At 34.0% G+C, this 19,054-nt stretch overlaps 1 protein-coding gene across 1 annotated transcript in view; it reads right to left on the reverse strand.

Annotated features, from left to right (window-relative positions):
- ARID2 (AT-rich interaction domain 2) overlaps positions 1 to 19,054 on the reverse strand; it is a 108,680-nt gene that overhangs the window by 31,407 nt on the left and 58,219 nt on the right. Inside the window, exons 4-11 of the mRNA XM_026868127.1 lie at positions 14,454 to 14,587; positions 13,399 to 13,617; positions 10,633 to 10,700; positions 2,514 to 2,580; positions 2,179 to 2,429; positions 948 to 1,044; positions 660 to 869; positions 112 to 279 (exon numbers count right to left, since the gene is read on the reverse strand). Coding sequence (XP_026723928.1) covers positions 112 to 279; positions 660 to 869; positions 948 to 1,044; positions 2,179 to 2,429; positions 2,514 to 2,580; positions 10,633 to 10,700; positions 13,399 to 13,617; positions 14,454 to 14,587 — 1,214 coding nt within the window. The remainder of the gene's footprint in view (positions 1 to 111; positions 280 to 659; positions 870 to 947; positions 1,045 to 2,178; positions 2,430 to 2,513; positions 2,581 to 10,632; positions 10,701 to 13,398; positions 13,618 to 14,453; positions 14,588 to 19,054) is intronic.

The following is a 19,054-nucleotide window of genomic DNA, read 5'->3' on the forward strand; positions in this document are numbered from 1 at the left end:
TAATGCTATACTTATTTATGTAAATTAATCAGAAACCTACAGAAGACAAAAGTCAGACATTCCACATAAAAAATTTCATAGAAGAATATGTTCTCTTGCAGTGATACAAACCTGGGACACCTGTTGCATGGGCCTGTGAAGAACCATGATCCATTACTTGGGGTCTGACATCAGGTACTCCTTGCTGACTAACGCACTGATGTTCAATGAGTTTTACAGCAGTAAGTGCATCAGGTCCAAACATCTGGATGTCCATAGAAACCAGACATACTAATGTATCTAAAGTATCAAACGTAAAAACAACAATGACATTAGGACAAGATAAATGAGCTGCTGGGACATATTGATTTGCTTTAAAATTGCCATGTGTAGAAAGAAAACAAGCTTCTGCAGATTTTTACTTTTTTTTTTTTCTTCCCACACTTCATGGCATTAAAAAAAACCCCAAACTTCAGAAGTTTTAGCTTCCCTAGTTATTAGCATTATCAATTTCTTGATAACACAAAGAATAAATTGTACTAAAACTTCCTATTCTAGTATCTACCCCTAAGCTGCACACACACACACAAGCAAGCCACATTTTTAACTACTGAACATGATATATTCTTAAGTCTTTTTTCCTACATAAGTGAGAGTAATAGATTTTGCTTCTCCCTTACCTATGCTTTTCTCTACTTTAGCAATCTTTGAGCAGGCCACTTCTCCCATTTCTGTGAGCATATACAGCACCTCAAGTGCTGAGATTACAAGCAGCACATCTGGTAGTGTGAGATGACATATGATCTCCTTATAGGATTCCTGATCCACATATTCACAAATTAAAACACCGTTATCTTCAGCCTTACAAAGATTTGCCAAGATTTCCATGCCTGAAGAACAAATACAAAAGTTTTAAACAGCAATAATTACAGTGCTAATACAACAACAAGAATAGCTAGAGATCTTACCTCTCATTTTTAAAAATCTATCCCTTGACATGAGGCATTTCGTAACAGTGTGAAACATTAGATGAGTAGTTTTGAAATCAACAGGATCCAAAAGAAGCTGATGAGAAAGAAAAAAAAAAACTCTATGACTAACAGTATCCATACACTGCTAATGGCTCAAATCCTTAAATATGCATATCAAAATATAAGATTCAAAAGTGTTTAAATGCAAAACATATAAATGACATCTGTGTTCACAAAAACAGAACTCTATGAACTTTTCATCGTAGCTAGCATTTTGAGCCCCCTCCTATTCTGCTCTGAAGCAGCAGTATAATTTACACTGTCCAGTGCTCAGAATAAGGAAAACAACTTTATTCCCAGGCAGCCAACAGTATACACGAACATAGTTTAATATCCAGCAAAACTCACAACTTGAATAACGACGTTCCTTCCCAACACCATCACAAAAATTCATCCTGTTTCTATCTACTTCTGCTTCTCAGAGCTCTCAGACACTGTAATATGTAGCATTCTCTCTTACTCAAAAGAAGCTGGATACATGATAAATGAAAACACCATCTTCTTTTCGATATTCAGCAGTGAATATTCACTAATACTTCAAGTCTCATTCTCTGATACTACCCATATTACTTACATTTATATATATTTTTAAATGTAAGGAATATCTGAACATATCTACCTAAAAAATCTGTATAATTTATCTGCACAGTGATATGACATAGTGAAATAGTGTATTTTATTACATTCAAACCTCTTTGAAAACAAAAGGATGCCTCATGTGACTCAGGTGCTATACCCAGTGGCATATAACTAGCTTACTGGTGCCCACTACACACAGCACAAAACCCTCTACCACCCCTTTCTCAAATGTACTATTTTGAAGTTATGAGTAAAGGTTACAAAGTGAAGAAGCTAGTGTACAGTCTGCAGAATTTAACTACATTCCTTTCTTCTCTCTGGGAAACCATAATGAAAATTATGCACTATGAAAATCTTGTATGTCCCTATACAATCAGTTTTCTTCATGTTTTAGCAAACTGACAACATATAGTCTGTATTTTTATTTTGGCTCTGAATACTTGTTTTCAAATTGCTATTTACAAATTCAGAGAATAATTTATTTCCTGCTTCATCCAATGATTAAGGAAGAAAGTAATTCATATAATTAACAATGAAGTAAAGCTTTTATCAAATCGTATTTTAATTGTTCTGTTTTGAAGCACATTACCTCTGCTGCAATATTTCCCAGTGTGTCAAGCCCCAACTGCCGCAGAGAAATAAAGTGACTATGAGCAGAGAGTAGCAGGAACCGAAGACAAGTACGATTAGCTGCCAAAAGTTTAACATTTCCCTCTTCAAAAGAAAGATTACGTAAAATCACTGCAATCTGAAGTACCCGCTGCCCTTCAATATCATTAATGCCCAATTTGCGAGGAGGATGAAATAAGGATTCCCAAATCCATTCTTCCGATGGAATATCTACAAAGTAAACAAAAAAACGTTAGTCCTTCATTTACTGTATTTACCAACATGTATGTATCAAGATTAGTCAAGATGTCTCACCTTGAGATTTGCTTCTGTCAGAAATTAGATCACGAACTTCAATATCCTCAACAATATCCTTCCAAAACTGAAGAAAGAATTAAAAATACACTTAATTTCTAGGGGATGATATTTCTTTTAATATTATTTCTGTTACATTAAAATACTGAAAAAATATGAAAAGGGTTGTTCTTTTAAAATTTCCTAATACCTTGATTCATCTAATTGTAGCCACATTTTTCACTCATGGGATGATACACAAGATATTCAGTACTTTACATTAAGAAACTTCTCCCTGCGAGCACTCAAAAGTATGCATTCATTCATGATCAACAAACACTACCACAGAATTACTTTCCTGAAGCACATATTGAAACTATATGGACAGTTTTCCACAAAAAAATTAGTACTACAGCAATTTAAAGGGGAAAAAGTACAGTTCATCCTCCTTCATCTCTTACAGTGAGCTCCTAAAGCAAAAAATGGTGACTCCTCTCAGTTTCAGTAGATCTTAAAACTCCTGATAGAAGTCCAACAGTCAGATTTCTATCTGGAGAGACTTTTTAAAGCTTCTGCTATGTTTTCCAACATCATCATAAATCAATGAAAAGAGAAAAGCAACAACCACCATCACCAAAAACCTTTATAAATATAAGCAAAATGGAGTGCTTCAGCACACTGAAATTCAAATTACTTTACAAATATACAGCCTGATCTGTAAATGGTTGTCATGTCACTAGTCCTGTTGAAATTCAAAAATTAATCAAAGGATTAAGGTTTGCAAGCTAATAAAAATACACAGTGACATATATTGACTTACAAGCATGTAATGATACATACATTCTAATGTGTATATTACACCAAAAATATAAACATTCCTTTGACTAATAAAAATTCATACATTCTTTTGACTCACTAATGAAATACAGCTCCTCTTCTGGCTATGATCACAGAATAAAAACCACAAATAAATCTGGATAAAGGGAAGGATGGGAAGTACAACCAGCTGAACAGCAGGAGAAATTTTGCTATGCAAATGTAATTACTAAATTACAGCATTCATACCAAGCATGACACTACTATTTTCTTGGAAAATACAATACTACAGATTTTCTAAATTGGAAGGAAAATAATTTTATTTTCCACTGCAATGCTGATAAATGACATCCAAGTGCTATTCCGTAGAGAGGATTACTTGCACAAAAAGTATTATTACCACATTTCAGCAAAGACAGAAACAGCCAGAAAAAAGTCTAACTTCCTACTGTTTGTGACAAACAGATTTTTCTAATTAATACTGAGACTATCACCAAAAGCTACAGAAGACCAAGGTATGCAGGTAAAATTTGCAGAATGTACTTAATTTTGAGCTGCCTTTACTTTTAGAGAGGAGACTATTCAAGGAAGAGGCTTCAGTCATTATTTTTAAAAGCACACAAATATATTGTCTGGAAATACAGCTGTCAGTACACACTTCCCTTTAGGATGCTTCCTTTTAGAAAAGCAATGAACACAGTAAGCCTTCACATTTCACTGCTACTTAAAAGAAAAACCTCAGAGGCTTTTAAAGATTGTTTTATCAGTTAATGATTTTAAAAAGTAAATATTGAACAGAGATGCTTAAAGTATCCAACTTCAACCTGAACCTCTTTTGAAGAGGCTGAAGTCAATCACAACACAGTGTTAAAAACTGCTGTCACACATTAAATGTTAAAACAGCAGCATCACATTTTGCTAGCTGAATCCTTCAATAATCCACTTTTCACCACTTAATATTTGGGCGTATAGCCCAAAGGAGCAAATTTTTCTATCTGATAGTCAGATCACCCTTGAGATGTTCTCAAAGGGATGTAAAATGAGGTTTTAAGGTTTTTGCAGATGGAGACATTACAGTCACTGCTAAAGACAAAACCTCGAAGAGCTACCGCTAAAGAAGATGGGAATACAGTGTTGGAAAACTGTACATCTCACCTAAAACTTGCAGAATAAACAGAACCATGCTAGTTGCTTGAACAACTGAGAAAGTCTCCCCTTCCTAAAGAAGCAGTCTGTCAAACAATGCTAGCTGTCAACTCAGATGAGATTATTTTTCAGAAAAGAACAGAACATGGCTTCATTCTGTAATTTAAAGTGAGAGATACACCAAGGCACCAAATAAAGTTTACTTACACATAACTTATTCTTCAAATTGTTTTAATTATACACTCATGCTGTGAGCATAGATGCTAACCACTCCCAACTACAGAATTTTGGCCTCAGGATGACTTAAGAGCATATGCACAAGCACTGTTACCTATTTGAAGCACACCAGAGTAACATGTATCCCCACAGCCTCAGTTCCTCTGAGCCCTAGAGATCTGGAAAGGCTCTTAAAGCTTTCTACGGAAGAGAACCTGCAGGATAGGACATAGTATGCAGACAATACAACTTCAAAAAGAACAATTAAAAAACACCATGTTTTTTCCTCTCTTGAGTGTTTATTTCTACATACAGAAGCACCGTGGGTGACAATGCTCACCAAGAACACTGCTTTACCTGCAGAAGTGTCCCAGAGTGTTCTGCTTGCTCAAAACTGTAGGTTTGCATTCCCAAAGACAGCAACTGTCATGGATATTTCAGCAACCATGAAATGCCTACTGTAGTAGCAAACCAGGCTTCCTGTGAGCACTTTACAGATTTTAAGATTTCAAACATTCTGCAAAAGCTCCAGCAGTATCACCAAAGAACTCAGAAATCTTAATCCTACAGCCTCCATTCAACAAGACAGTAACTTAAACAGCTTATCAGTAAATAATGTGTTCAGAAATCCAAGCAGCTAAGACACAAACTATTATATGTGGTATTTAATTTATCTATTTTAGAGATGGGCTGTTAACTATAGAGGGGTCAGGATCTCCCAGGATTTTTAGCTGTTGACAAGCATGTTACAACAATAAATGTACAGATGGAAGCCTGATACATCACTCTACTGAGCCTAAAAAACACCTGAAAACTACCATAGATAGTCAAGGCGAGTTCCTAACCAAGGAGAGGGGCATCTTGTCTCTAGATGGTAAAACAACTTCCTATTTGATTTCAAGCAGCTGTCTTCTGGCAAGCACCATTACATAGGAGAGTTGATCATCTCCTTCAGAAAAGTTACTGTTCTGTTCAGGGAACAACAAACAGCTCAAAGCAATACTCTTATGCACTGAATGTACAGTCATGTAAGGAATTCAAGTGCAGTCAGCCTAGCCTATGACAATCCAAGTCTCAATCAAATTATCAGGCATAATATCAAGTTCTCCAAACATTTAAAAAACCTCTGGGTTTGTTGAGAGATGCTATGACAAAGGTGTTCATATGTCTTAAGTTCAGAATGAGTCTGCAGCTTCTACTCCTTTTCCTCACACGGAAAGAGTTGGTCTGAACCACCTACTTTTCTTGCATTTAAGCAGACAGCTTTCATTGCTCTCAGCCCACTCAACACTTGTTTCCCGCCTAAGCAGGAAAGATCCCTGAAAAGGATAGCGATGGGCAGAGAATGATGAAGTGGAAAATAGAATTAAATAATCTAGGTACAATGTTGGCAACCTATCTGTTAGAAGAGAATGAGGCAAAATACAACAAAATTCTTGTTTGCCCAAAGGAAGGAAAAAAGTGGAAAAAGATGAGTTAAGCCAAACTTTCTGGATGGTCCTTTGAAAAACATATCTCAGAGGCAAGGAAAAAAAAATCAATTCAGCATCACAAGAAGTTATTTATTCCCTACTATAAACTATGGATAGCTGAAATCTGATACTACCTATCAGCAGAAATGAACAAAAAAGGATGAAAAAGTGAAACTCTTTATCAACAGTTATTCCTAATACAAATATTTTAGATGGTATAACACACTGGTAATAGGAATATAAAGCTAAAACTTGGAAGCAAACAAACAATGATTGGCTACGTGACATCCAGATTCTAAGACATAATGGACAAAGGTAAAGAACTTAATTCACATGCACAATCTGATTACTGTCAGTAGTCAAGTTTCTTTGGAAAAAGATGCACAGGATCATACCAATTAAATGGCAATCGGATTAACGAAATTACTGTTCATAAAAATTACGGCTGTTTCAGTCCACAAATCATATAATGTATCAATGTTCATGACTACTTATTGTCCAAGAATAACATGAGAGCAACTGGAGTCAAGTCAGTTTGACAGGTCAGTGCAAGAGACAAGAAAGGTGACATCTGAAAAGTATTTCAGGCATTTAAAATGCATAAGGATCTCTTTCTACACACTATCTGAGAAAGATTCAAAGAAGAAATGCACAGTAAGGAAAATTACTATTGAACTTATATGAAGAAAGAGTTGGACAACAAAATAAGAACTTCACACCAAAAAAAAAAAAAAAAAAAGGAAACCAGGGAAGTAAAGCATTAAGCAAAACAATAAAGAAAGCACAAAAACTGCATAAGCATGGATTTTGGGCCACTGCAGCTAGAAGAGGCCTCAAGAAGTCCAAGAATATGAAATCCAAGTGCTTAAACTAAAGTAAACAGAAATGAATGTTGCATCAAGAAGTGTAATGCAACTATCCATATACTACATCTGGTAGTGGGCAGCTGCTGGAGACATGAAAGAAATACCTGAAAAAGCAGATAAATCTATCCGATGCTAATATAAACAAGACACTTTTCAAAGATAAACTACACTTAAAAGTGAACCTTGCTAATATGAAGAAATTTAAAGCGAAATGAAACAGTTAAAAATGGAAAAGCTTCCAGAGTAGATGAGAAAATATCTGGGCAAAATGTCATCAGAGCTTGGGGATGGGTATGACAAAAGAAAAGAAAAGACACAAGATGACTCACTAAATGCCAGTTGTTTCCATCCTTAAGTAAGGTCATGCAGTCATTCCAACTAAACAGAGATTTAAGCTTACTGACAGCACCAGGAAAAATCAAGAATGCAGAAAGCAACAAATTAACATAGCTGTAAAGGATAACAGCAGGTTCAACTAAAATTATATTAAAACTTTGACAATTAATGGAACAGATTCAATGACTAGTAGAGACATTTGATTCAGTTTAGAGGAAAGCACTGCAGAAAGTCAGAAAATATGCAGTGCTGCAGATAAGATAATGGATATCACAAATTTTCTGAAAAGTTTTTTCTGGGGTGGTGGGGGGAGGTAACTGATTCCCTCAAAGATTAGTATAAAGAAACACGTTTTTCATCTTCACCTTCAACTGGAACAGTAGTGATGCTGGAGTACACAACTAAATAGGCAAGCTCCTTTGATCGTGAATATGACATTACCAAACTGTTACACTGTTCTGCAAAAATCATGATACCGCACATGTAATGTTGAATGATTTTAAGTCAAAATTAGAAAACAGCAGAGTATAAAATCAAAGTATTGGTGCTGAAACAATTGACAAATTCTTCATGATAAATTAGTACATAACGCAAGAGCTGACTGAATACCAACCAACAGTTACTGAGTAGATATTTAAGGGTGGGAGAAATACTAATGGTGATGCTGTACTACTCAGTGTGCCAAGATATAGTAGAATGAAGATAAAAACAATAAAGAAAAATATAGTCATTTTTATTTAAAACTAATTTTAAAATACTAATACTATTAAGCAACTAAAATTTAAATAAAGCATTTTTTAAGCAAACATTAAAGCTTCCACAAAACATTTTAGTATAAATACATAATTCTAAAATTACCCCCAATGTAACTGAAATACAGAAACTAAATGGCCCTATAAAATCCAAAGTTCCAAGTTTATGTTCATATATTTCAACAGGCAGGAAAAGAAGCCTGGAAAAACGATAGTAAGAGTAGCTATACAGATGAAGTGCCAAATATTTGAAAAGGTATTTTCAGCTAACAAAGACTAGTTCAATTTTTTTTTTCCTTTGCATAAAACTAGCATACCAATACTGAAGCTGACATTCAGTTGCCAAGAATCCAAGTTTATGATTTCTCTATGAATCCTGAATTTAACTCCGAGTACAATTTTCAGAACAGCTTCAAGGTTTCTACTATTTCTCAGCCACTCCCATCCCCCTCAACCCCAAAACATGAAAAATCCACTATGGTCTGACAGTAACATTTATGGACTCAGCAAAATTCCTATCAACTCAATTCCTACTAGTTTAGAATTCACATTTTCAAGAAATTGCTTTCTCCACTCTGCTTTCTATGAATCTCTAACGTTTGTGTCTTCATGCCATTGTTATAATTCATAATTCTTCATTTTTCCTCTCCCACTTAAAAACTCTTTTCTATCTTTACACAAACTTCTAATCTGCTACCATTATAGTAGAGAAACCTTACAAAAAAACCCAAACAAAGAATTTTAAAAAGATGTGAACAGTGAAAGGAGGGACACACAATAGCCATTCTATTAATCTTAAAGCTGTAAAAGCAAATTTTTTTAAACAACAACAACAGAGATACACAATCTCTACCCTCCCAATCAACTCTCTCCTGTTTCATGAAGCTCCCATAATGCTTCTCCCGATTTCTGTTTTGACACAGCCACAGCTGCAATACAAAATAAATTACTTCTAGTAGTAGGGTCAAACAAATGCTTGAAGTAAGATGTTCTGAAAAATCTGGATTCTTGGCATTAGAGATATTTTTAGATCTGGTGTTAGTTTCTGACAAGTTTTCAGCAGTATTTCACTACAGAGTGCTACTATACATGCTGGAATGTTCAAAAATAGATCTTGGAGAGCATCCAAGTTTCTTATTAGTAAACCTTATTGCAGTTACAGTGGTTCTACTTAACACTTTGTTAAACACATTTATCAGAACCATCTGTCCTTATCTATCACAATTGCTTAAGTTTATATAATTAATGAACATAAATTAGAATTCTGTGTAATTTTAAATGTTTACAGATCTAGACATGGCGCTTCTTGCTGCTCTACATCAGCAACAGTCTGTGACAGTTTAGGGTGAAGTCAACACAGAAGTGCTAAGTGCTTTGAAAAAAAATCAAATCAAAACACAACCTACAGTACTTCTGGACATATTTTTCAATGGAAAAAGGAAACAAATATTATGAAGTATTATTTTTTTACACTTACCTTCAGCACATTTAAGCCACATTTTCAAGTTCATATACTAACAATATGAGAGCCTAATTTTTTTTGTTCTTAACTTTACCTAGGAAATTTTGGTTAGGAAATCTATTCACTGATATTTCAGCAATACTTATTTAACCACATTGCTATGGTCCAAATTGTTCCAAAAATTGAGTTGCATAAAAATAAAACAAAAGACAAATGGAAAAAGGTCCTAACAAGTATTACTCTCTAATACTGCAAGACATTTCAGTATACAAGACAATTAAGAAATGAAGCAGAAACCCAGTTATGAACTCCTAAGTAACTCAGCAGCTTATCTCTCCACATTTTTACTTAATAAAAAGCACAAGGTATCAAAATATATTTTAATCTAGCTTTCTTATATTTTAGCCACATGAATCATCACCTGAAATTCAATTTAAGGAATTGTGTATCATAGCGAATTGCTGAAATATCAAGCCTCTTCCAGCTATAACATATTTCATGCTCTCATTCACCTCAAAATGCTCACCTAGAATAAAGAGGAAGCATTTATGCAAAGAAATTTTAGTTATATTTTTACTTCATTTCATTATTTGTACAGTAGATCGTGCCCTCTAGTGGAAAGATAAAAAGGCCTTGTGCAAAAATAGTTGTAACAAACCTGCAACACTGCTAATTTATTTAAATTTGTCCTATGCTTCTTACATTATGGACTTAGTTTTTATAATCTAAAATGTTTCTTTACTGATCATGGCAGTTATTAAAAAAGCAGCAATGTTTTCTCTTGTTAAATATGTTGGCCAGTTTTCCTTTTCTTCACACATACAAGCTTTCTTATAAAAACAAGGAACCTCTTTATTTATTTCCCTACACCTGTTTTTTCCTAATACATTTGTTCCTGCTTATCCAAACATCTTATGACAACAATGATTTAGTGTCCTATTATATTTAAATCAAAGGAATAACGTTGATAGTAATTCTAAAGACATATTGCTAGTATATCTTACAATTTTCTTTTTAAAAGACTCGATACCAACCATATGCAACTCAAAATTATTTTAATAATTTTTAAATTACCTTAACAAAATCTCTATCAGTTTTCTCCTTCCATTCTTCTCCAAATACAGCAGAAAATGATCCTAAAGCTTTAAGCATAAAAAGCAGAATTTAGTAACATTTTAAAATTAACATGTTTGACTTTTTACTAATCCATAAACTAAATAAAGATTCAACAACACTACAGACTCTTCCAGTGTTTCCTTTTAGGTTAAAAAAAAAAAATCCTACATAAACCAGTGGAAATTTCTACAGATGTTTACTTAACTGCTACTGAAGTATTGCAGTTTAAATTGAGAATAAGTAGTCCATAAAAGAATGGACTAGTTTGTGAATCCTTTAAAAAACACATGGGAAACCTCTCCATATCTCTTTTCCAGGAGTCAAGATGACTGCTCAATTTTCAACCTCACATCAACTGCTTTCCATGTGCACTCTGTAAGCTGTATACACCATTTTAATAATTAAACAAATTCCCACTAATGTTTTCTAAAAACCATAACAGCAGCAATGAATTTGACAGCACTCCACTGAAAGTCAGTATTTAACCAGGGAGCATAAGGGATGCTCTCACGTGTGGCAAAGATTTAATTTGACTCAAAGACTGAGTCAATACAGAAATAAACCGTCTCCTAATAGTTCTCTTATAAACTAATGACACATTTAAGTTACACTTAAACATTTTGGTTTAGAAATTTTTATTGTTTTGAGCAAAATGCTACAAATTTCAATTCCAAGACCATATTACCTTTCAACTCAGAAAATCCAAACCAAGGCTTATGCAGCACTCTAAACAGAATGATATTATACACCCCCAAATCCCTAGGGCTGCTCTATCACCTGCAGTATAACTGTCATCTCAAATTTTACGGGGAAAAAAAATGCTGAAGACATATTTTTCTTGTTACCTAGAAACTCTGCACTATAAAAGCTAACAATGATAAAACCTTAATTAGACAAGCCAAATCTAAACCCCACATTAATCAGCTACCATTTATTTCCACCTGAAATTCTTGTGACAGTATTTTCATACTACCTGAATTTGCTAATTACAGATTTCATTTAATCATCACCTCTGACAGATATACCTTCATTATTTGTAATACAAAAGCATACAAGTATTTAAAATCTATGTTTTATCCTTCAAAGATAAGTAAATACACAACTCCTCCCTTTTCTTTCCCCAATTTGATCCAATTAGTCCTCCTCGTGCTCCTAGAACAACCCTTGGATTTATCCAGATGATTTTATCAGGTAAGCAAAAAAAGGAAGTTTTCCCCAGGGAATGGAAAGAGCACATCCATAGTATCATCTGAGCTTTACCTCAAACATTTTTCAGTATAACAAATACTAATACAGACCAGCTATGGAACAAGCCTGTTCTCAGAGCCAAAGTTAAGAACTCGAGAAAACACTGTCTACCTTTGTAACATCCTCGCCCCCCACCCCCAATCACAAAATAGCAACACAAAACTTGATTAAATTATTTGTGAATTCCTAAATCCATAGAAGTTCCATCAAAAGAACAGGGGAGCAATGGTAAATGCAAAAATCTAGAGCAAGCATCCTGGAATCACTAACATGAAGGACTCAAATTTCACTTTAGCTTCAAGTATTTTTCTTTCTAAGTTCTTGTAACTGGGCTAGATGCAGACACTAAATGGCCAAGACCCAACTAAATCTGAAGGGCATGGGTAAAATCCAAAAACTAAGAGAGACACGGGAGAACACCAATGCACTACTGGGGGGCCAAGAAGGAAGCTACAAATCATTATGTAGAATTGCATGATCAAAAAAGACCTGTCAAACAGTATACAATGTCTAACACTGATTCTTCCCCACACTTTTAACGCAGAATCTTTGACATACCATACAAAGTAGATTTATACTCCAACAGATACAATTATCTGTATCAGCAGACTTAAATATATTTAGCTGAAAAAGCTCATTTGAGCAATTTCTTATGGGGGTAATTTCTGAAATTCAGTATTTAAAAAATAAAAAATCAGTATATAAACCCAGTAAATACTTCTTTCTCACCACCACCAGACAGGAGCTATACTCTTATGATTTTAGCATGGTTTGGGTTAATGGTTTCCCCCACCCCACCCCACCCCTCTCAGTGACAGAAAGACAAACAAGCAATTAACAAGAAACAATTTGGCATGGAGGTGACATTGAACAGCCAGAAGAATTTATTTCACATACTGAAGTATTTTGGTGGAACAGACCATCTCTTAAAATTTATGTGCTAATACATTAAATAATTCTGAAACTCAGATTAAGATTTTTATCCCTTGAGTTTTGTATTCTGCAATTCCACACAGTTGAATGTGTAGTGACATATCAGGATAAAAATCTCAGTGGGCTGTTGTTTTCAAACTGCCTTTTTTTAATTTTTAAATTTGTGAATGCTACTAGGAAAGAATTATAAGAAGTCAGCATGGTCCTGCAATTTCAAAGAAAAAAAAAAAAAAAATCAAAGAAAGCAGGTGGAAATCCGATGCTGTAAATCAGAGCATCTTGAACAATTAAACTCTGAAAATCTGAATCTGAATCACTGAAAAACTAATTCTTACATTTCACTAAACTGTTAAATAACACTGGTTTAAATTACCTAACTTAAAAGGTATTTGGTAAGGTCTGACATAAACTGTGGGTAAGTTAAAAAAAAAAAGATATAATTACAGTGCCATAAATGATAAACATTTTAATTATCAAATGTTGTGGAAGATGCTACAACAGGTATTGACACTTTTAGTTGCAACAATGTTGTTATATACTTACTGTCATCAAACACCCCAGCATTTGCAAGCAGTAATGTGATGATTTTAGGGTCCTTTTCAAGCTGCATAACATGCTTGCTTTCATTTGAAAGAAGAGTACATACATTAATTGCAAAGTCCACTTCATTTGGGAGTCCAGATAACAGTGAAAGCACCAATTTATTATAGTCATTTGGTGAGTTTAAGTCCATAGACAGCCCATAGCTTTGACGAAGGTAATCTAAATAAGAAAACAAACAAACCAACCACATTTTCACAGCTAAACTACAAATATTCATTATATGTTTAACAATATTATTATGAGTAATAAGCAGTTTTTTAAAGTTCATTAATAAGGTATTGTGGGGTTTAACAGGTTTTTACAGTATTTTTTTTTTCCATTCATCTTCGGCCAAAATGCTGAACACATTATACTTAGCTGTGTACCTTTCTAGTTAGATATTATTTCCTTCATCATCTCCAGAAGGCAATACTGCAGTATCTTCTCCCAAAGAAAAGCTTTGAAAATGCAAATTTTAATTAAAGCAGAATAGAACTGTAATACAATTTGGAGTCACTTTCTACACAACAAATTACACATCCATTCCACAGAGTCTACCAGCTTCTGATTTGTTTATTGGTTCGAGGTTGATACTTTGGTCTCTAAATTACAATGGTGTTGATTCTGGCTCCTTAAAAATGCGTTTTATTCTTCAGATTTTAAAGCTTACTTAATCGTATGATCAGTGCAGGTATTTGGCTCTGTAGACAAATGACTGATGTGACAGAAGCACAATTTGCAAATTTTCAAGATACATTTTTTTCAAGACAAGGAACTATTTAGCCCTCCTGATCAGAAAGAAAAACATTTGTAAAGAAGAGAAACAGCTTATGGATTTTCACATCTATTTTGTTTTGGTTCACAGTGGAAAGGTTTTTGAGTGTATTAAATTGATAATTTGAGTGACCTACAGATTTGATGGTTTTAACAATATTGTAAATTTATCTACACACTATTTCTGTAGTCTGTCAAAATATATAAGGAAAAAAAGAGCACTTTCTTCCTCAAAAATTTACCTGACACACTGTGTTGCTGGTAGTTATAGGAAGTTGGAATTGCACCAATAGGAAGTTGTGGCTTTGGATTGCCTGGTTGTACCTCATCATCCTCCTCCCCAAAGTGATGGACTTTTTCATACTTTTCTAGATAACTGGAATAAAAAAAAATAAAATAAAAAAACACAAAGGTTTTGAATATATATAGTACAACTAAATCCTTCATCCCCCAAGAGCTCAACTGCCAAAGGAAACAAACTGCACAAACATGTAGATTTACTGGAAACAATAGTCAAAGTGGTATAAAACATAAAATGTGAGTCAGACTGACAACAGGTGATACAGAAAATGCACATATGTGGAATTGTGGATTTAAATAGTAAATTTCCTCATATTTCTCAACAACAATCCCTGGCTAAATTGCAACCCATTAAGACCTCTTGTGACCAACTCCATTTTTCCCAAATCAGCTTTTGCTACCCAAGATAAATCTGCAAGTGGAAGCATCATAAGATTACTCTGTGTAGGTTACCAATACACATACTGAGGTAAAGTCCAGAAAAATTCTTCTTTCTTTTTGCCTGATCTACAGAGAAACATACCGAGTTCTAGCAACTACATAAAAGTAAGAAAATTCAAGGATACTGAGGGCAACAAGTTGGGATCACAAGTTCTGAGCCATGGCTGCAGCTGATGGACTATTGGAAATCCTTTAGAACCCCTTAAGAAAAAAAAAAATGCTGATATAATCTACACAGAATGGACTGCAAGCATAGAAGTTATCTATACCAAAAGTAAGAATCACCTTGGTAAATTAATAATCTCAACAGTTAGTTTAGCATTAAAAACTAACTCTCAGAACTTTTTACACTCCAATATATGAAGTCAACTTAAGAGTCCCACTGTAGCCTTAACTTCAGTGATATGTAGTTGCAAAACCCTTCAGGAAATTATGTCAAGATCACAAAGCTGCCTGAATTTACTAACTTCCATTGAGCTGAAAACTGACGTATCAAGTCGACTAAATCATAAGGATACTGTATAATCAGGAAGTCATTTAAAACATTTATCTTCATAACGTATATGCTAAAAATAGCTAATATATGAAAAAAACCCCAAGCTTTTAGTATCATTTTTGTCAGTAGACACTGAAGTCATTAACTCATGGTGAATCAGATTTTAAAATAACAGTATTCTCAGTAACCTCTGGGGAACATTTCACATGCATTCAATTAGTACTTATTTCATGAAGTGAGATATCAGTGACATAACTATACCTTTAAAATGTTAGGAAATATATTTTTTTAAGAAAATGATACATTCCAGAAGAAAGGAAAAAATTTCAGAGTTAATAGGGCATATCATGGTGTACTGCATCACATCCAACTATGATTCATATCTGACTAATGTTCAGGATATTCAAAGTGCTATATTTGTTACTGTTAGGTGAACCGTTGACGTAGTGCCCTCCTTACTACATAGACTTGAGTGAGTTAAGGAGTCAGCAAAAAATCCTCCCTGTACTATAGGCTGTTTTTAGGGTCTTTAACAGACTAAAACCTACATTTAAATACAGTTGGTTTTTATCTTTAAACTCTCTAAACTAAAAATCCTCATTTATGTGAATTACATTTCGATTTAAAAATCTGCAAAAAAGTAAAATCCTATAAATTTATAGCTTTTTAGAACTCATAGTTTACCACTCTCCTACCCACAGGTTTTAACATCTAAATTCTAATTTTTCACCTCCACCACACTTTCCTTACCCTTTTATCCCCCTTGTTTCCTTTACCTTACATCTTATTAAAGATTAAACCCAAATATAATCCATAGCTTTTGTCTGGCAAAAGGTGATTCTCAGTACATGAGCAAAGACACTACTCCAAAGGAGAAAAGTAGAAATAAAATACCGCACATGCTTTTTAAAGAATTATTTTTTTTCTACATTGCTACATTTAGATTTTACATTTTAGATTTGCCACATTTGCTACAAAGTGGTCTTTCAGAAAGCCTGACCTAAGACCTAACTGTTTTATTATTTGATTTCCTTCTTGCATGTTATCAGAGCAGTACCACAGCTCTAGTCTGCTTTATTGAAGTTTTCAAGTATTCATTTTATTTTTTTTTAAATATTTTTCTTCCAATAGCAATGAACTGTTAAGTACTCTATAAATGAACATTACATCACTGAACACAGCAATCACACAAACAAAAAAATTAGATGTGACAAATTCAATTTTCCATATTATCATTTACTTGAGAACCTTTTAAACATTTTATGGGAACTGGAAAAAAAAAAAAAGAAAACAACACAAGTAGCAGGTTTATATGTAGAAAGCATCTTTAGATCTCAATACTGAACTACACTCAACCTCAGCACACAAGATTAGTATTAAATACAGTATAGGATTAAGCAATTTAAAAGTAGTGAAGAGAGAAATACACACTGTGGAATATAACTGATAAAAAGATTTTTAGAAGTTTGATGCTATAGTAGCAAAGCCAAAATTTCAAGTCAAAAAATGAATGCCTGGTGAATAAATATATAATCTTAGGTGTTCCATGACTCCATGCATTCTGAAGTGTATCTGTACTGGTTTCTCAAAATAACTGTATAGATACACTAACACAGCAAGAAAAACAAGGTTTACTGGAATAAACCACTCATCTCAGATTGTGAAAGCTAGAAATTCATGGGTTTAAATCATCTAGAAAGCATTTTACTCTTCCAGTGACAGAAGCATTTATTTAAGGCTCATTGTTTTGAACTATGTGCATCTACATACTGACCAGCATCTCTTTCCTACTCTGACCATTTTGAACCCAGAAAATATTGTGGTGACCATGAATTGAAAAAATACCAGTGGTTTATGTATTCTGACAGGCTAAATTTCCACCTGTACACATCAGTGACTGGTATTTTAAAACAAACTTAATAGTGGCTTCTAAAATTCTGAGAAAGAACACAGTTGTGCAAGTTCCTAAACTATATGCAAATCTAATAGTACACAGAACCACAGTATTTCCAATTTACCCTGGTCCAAAATGAACCATGGGAACAATTAAAATACTTTCAGTTAAATGCTGCTCACTGCAAGTATAGTCTTCTATCTGCTACCAGCATTTGTTTTGTTGTCTTTCAAACAGGTCAGTAAATCACTGAATCTGCCATCATCACTGTCATCATGGTTGGAATGAGTTTGTACTGTAATTGAGGTGACCAATGTTGAAAAGATGATTTCACAAAACCAGTCTAAGTTCTGATACCAAGTGAAAAGGAAACCTAAGTCTCTAGAACTGATCTTCCCCACATGTGCACAAGATATGCTTTGCTTTGTACTATGACCTCATCAAAAGCTGTTGAAATTGAGGAAAAAACATGTTGAGGAAAAGATACGGCCTTCACAAAGTCCAGAATCAGATTAATCCAATTATGAATTAAGTCAAATCAATTTAAACAGAACCTACATAAATGTGTGTTTATGATTAAGACCTAAAGGAGTAGGTCAAAGACATCTTGACTTTCTCTCCTGATCATGCAGTCTCTCACTCTTCAGAGAGATGATTTAGCGACTGAAGAGGATTCTATGTTGGCTTTCCACTGATTTTTCAAACTGAATAGCGGTCAGATGAATAGTAGAAGGGTACACAGCTGAGGATGGCAAGAAGATGATGCGCATACACCATTTCTACACTGGCAGAAGCCAGACTACCTTAGCTTGTCTAATCGGACTTCAGAAGTGCTGTGGCTAGATCTAACTTCCTCATATTTGCTGGTCTGAGTCAGAGCTTATGCTTAGCATAAAACACTTTCATTACTGAATATACGATTTCTGAATATATGATTTTTTTTTTAATAAGATGAAATAGAAAGCCCTATACAGAAACACACATAGTACTCAAAATACAGTTTGCAAATCTACTATCATCTTTTTCTGGACTTGTCCATTACCCAAGAATGAATAGTTATTTAAACATTTTCAAAACCCCCAAAATTTATATATCATAATCTATATAGTTCCATACTTTAAAATACAAATACTGAAACTTATGCTTTTTTTTAAAGTCATGTCCCAGCAGAGCTGAACAGTATGAATATCCTAGATGTGCTCCTCTGTTAATACCTACTTTATTAAAATGTGTTACAACACTTCTATCAAACACAGAAAGTCTACAATTTCAAAATCTGTTTTCCTTCTTTGCACTCTGAAACCAAATAATTAAATTCTTTCCCACTCAGTTTGACTAAGAAATGGCGGGGGCAGTGCAGAACGCAGAAAACACTTATGTATAAATTAAAACAGTTTTGCGAACTAAAACAGTTGTAATTTTTTTCATTGTTGACAACTCTCACAAAGTTTTCACAAATGTCTTAAGTATTTCACAGGAAACCAGGATTCAAATCAACTTTAAGCAATGATCTAATTCTTCCCTATGCCAAAGCAAGTACCAATTTCATTTTCTTAAATTCTTAGCTCTTTTTGCTGTTACTCAATTTACCAAAGTTCAACCTCTTCCAAGAACACTCCCTCTTTCCTACCTCACCCAAACTATTCAAGTTTGCTGGGGGGGGGGAAAACCCAAATAAAAAATTTTTAAAACCCACAACATCAAAGCATCAG

This window comes from Athene cunicularia (assembly GCF_003259725.1).
Source record: "Athene cunicularia isolate RWA chromosome 1 unlocalized genomic scaffold, athCun1 chr1_part2, whole genome shotgun sequence".
In the NCBI taxonomy this organism is placed as follows: domain Eukaryota; kingdom Metazoa; phylum Chordata; class Aves; order Strigiformes; family Strigidae; genus Athene; species Athene cunicularia.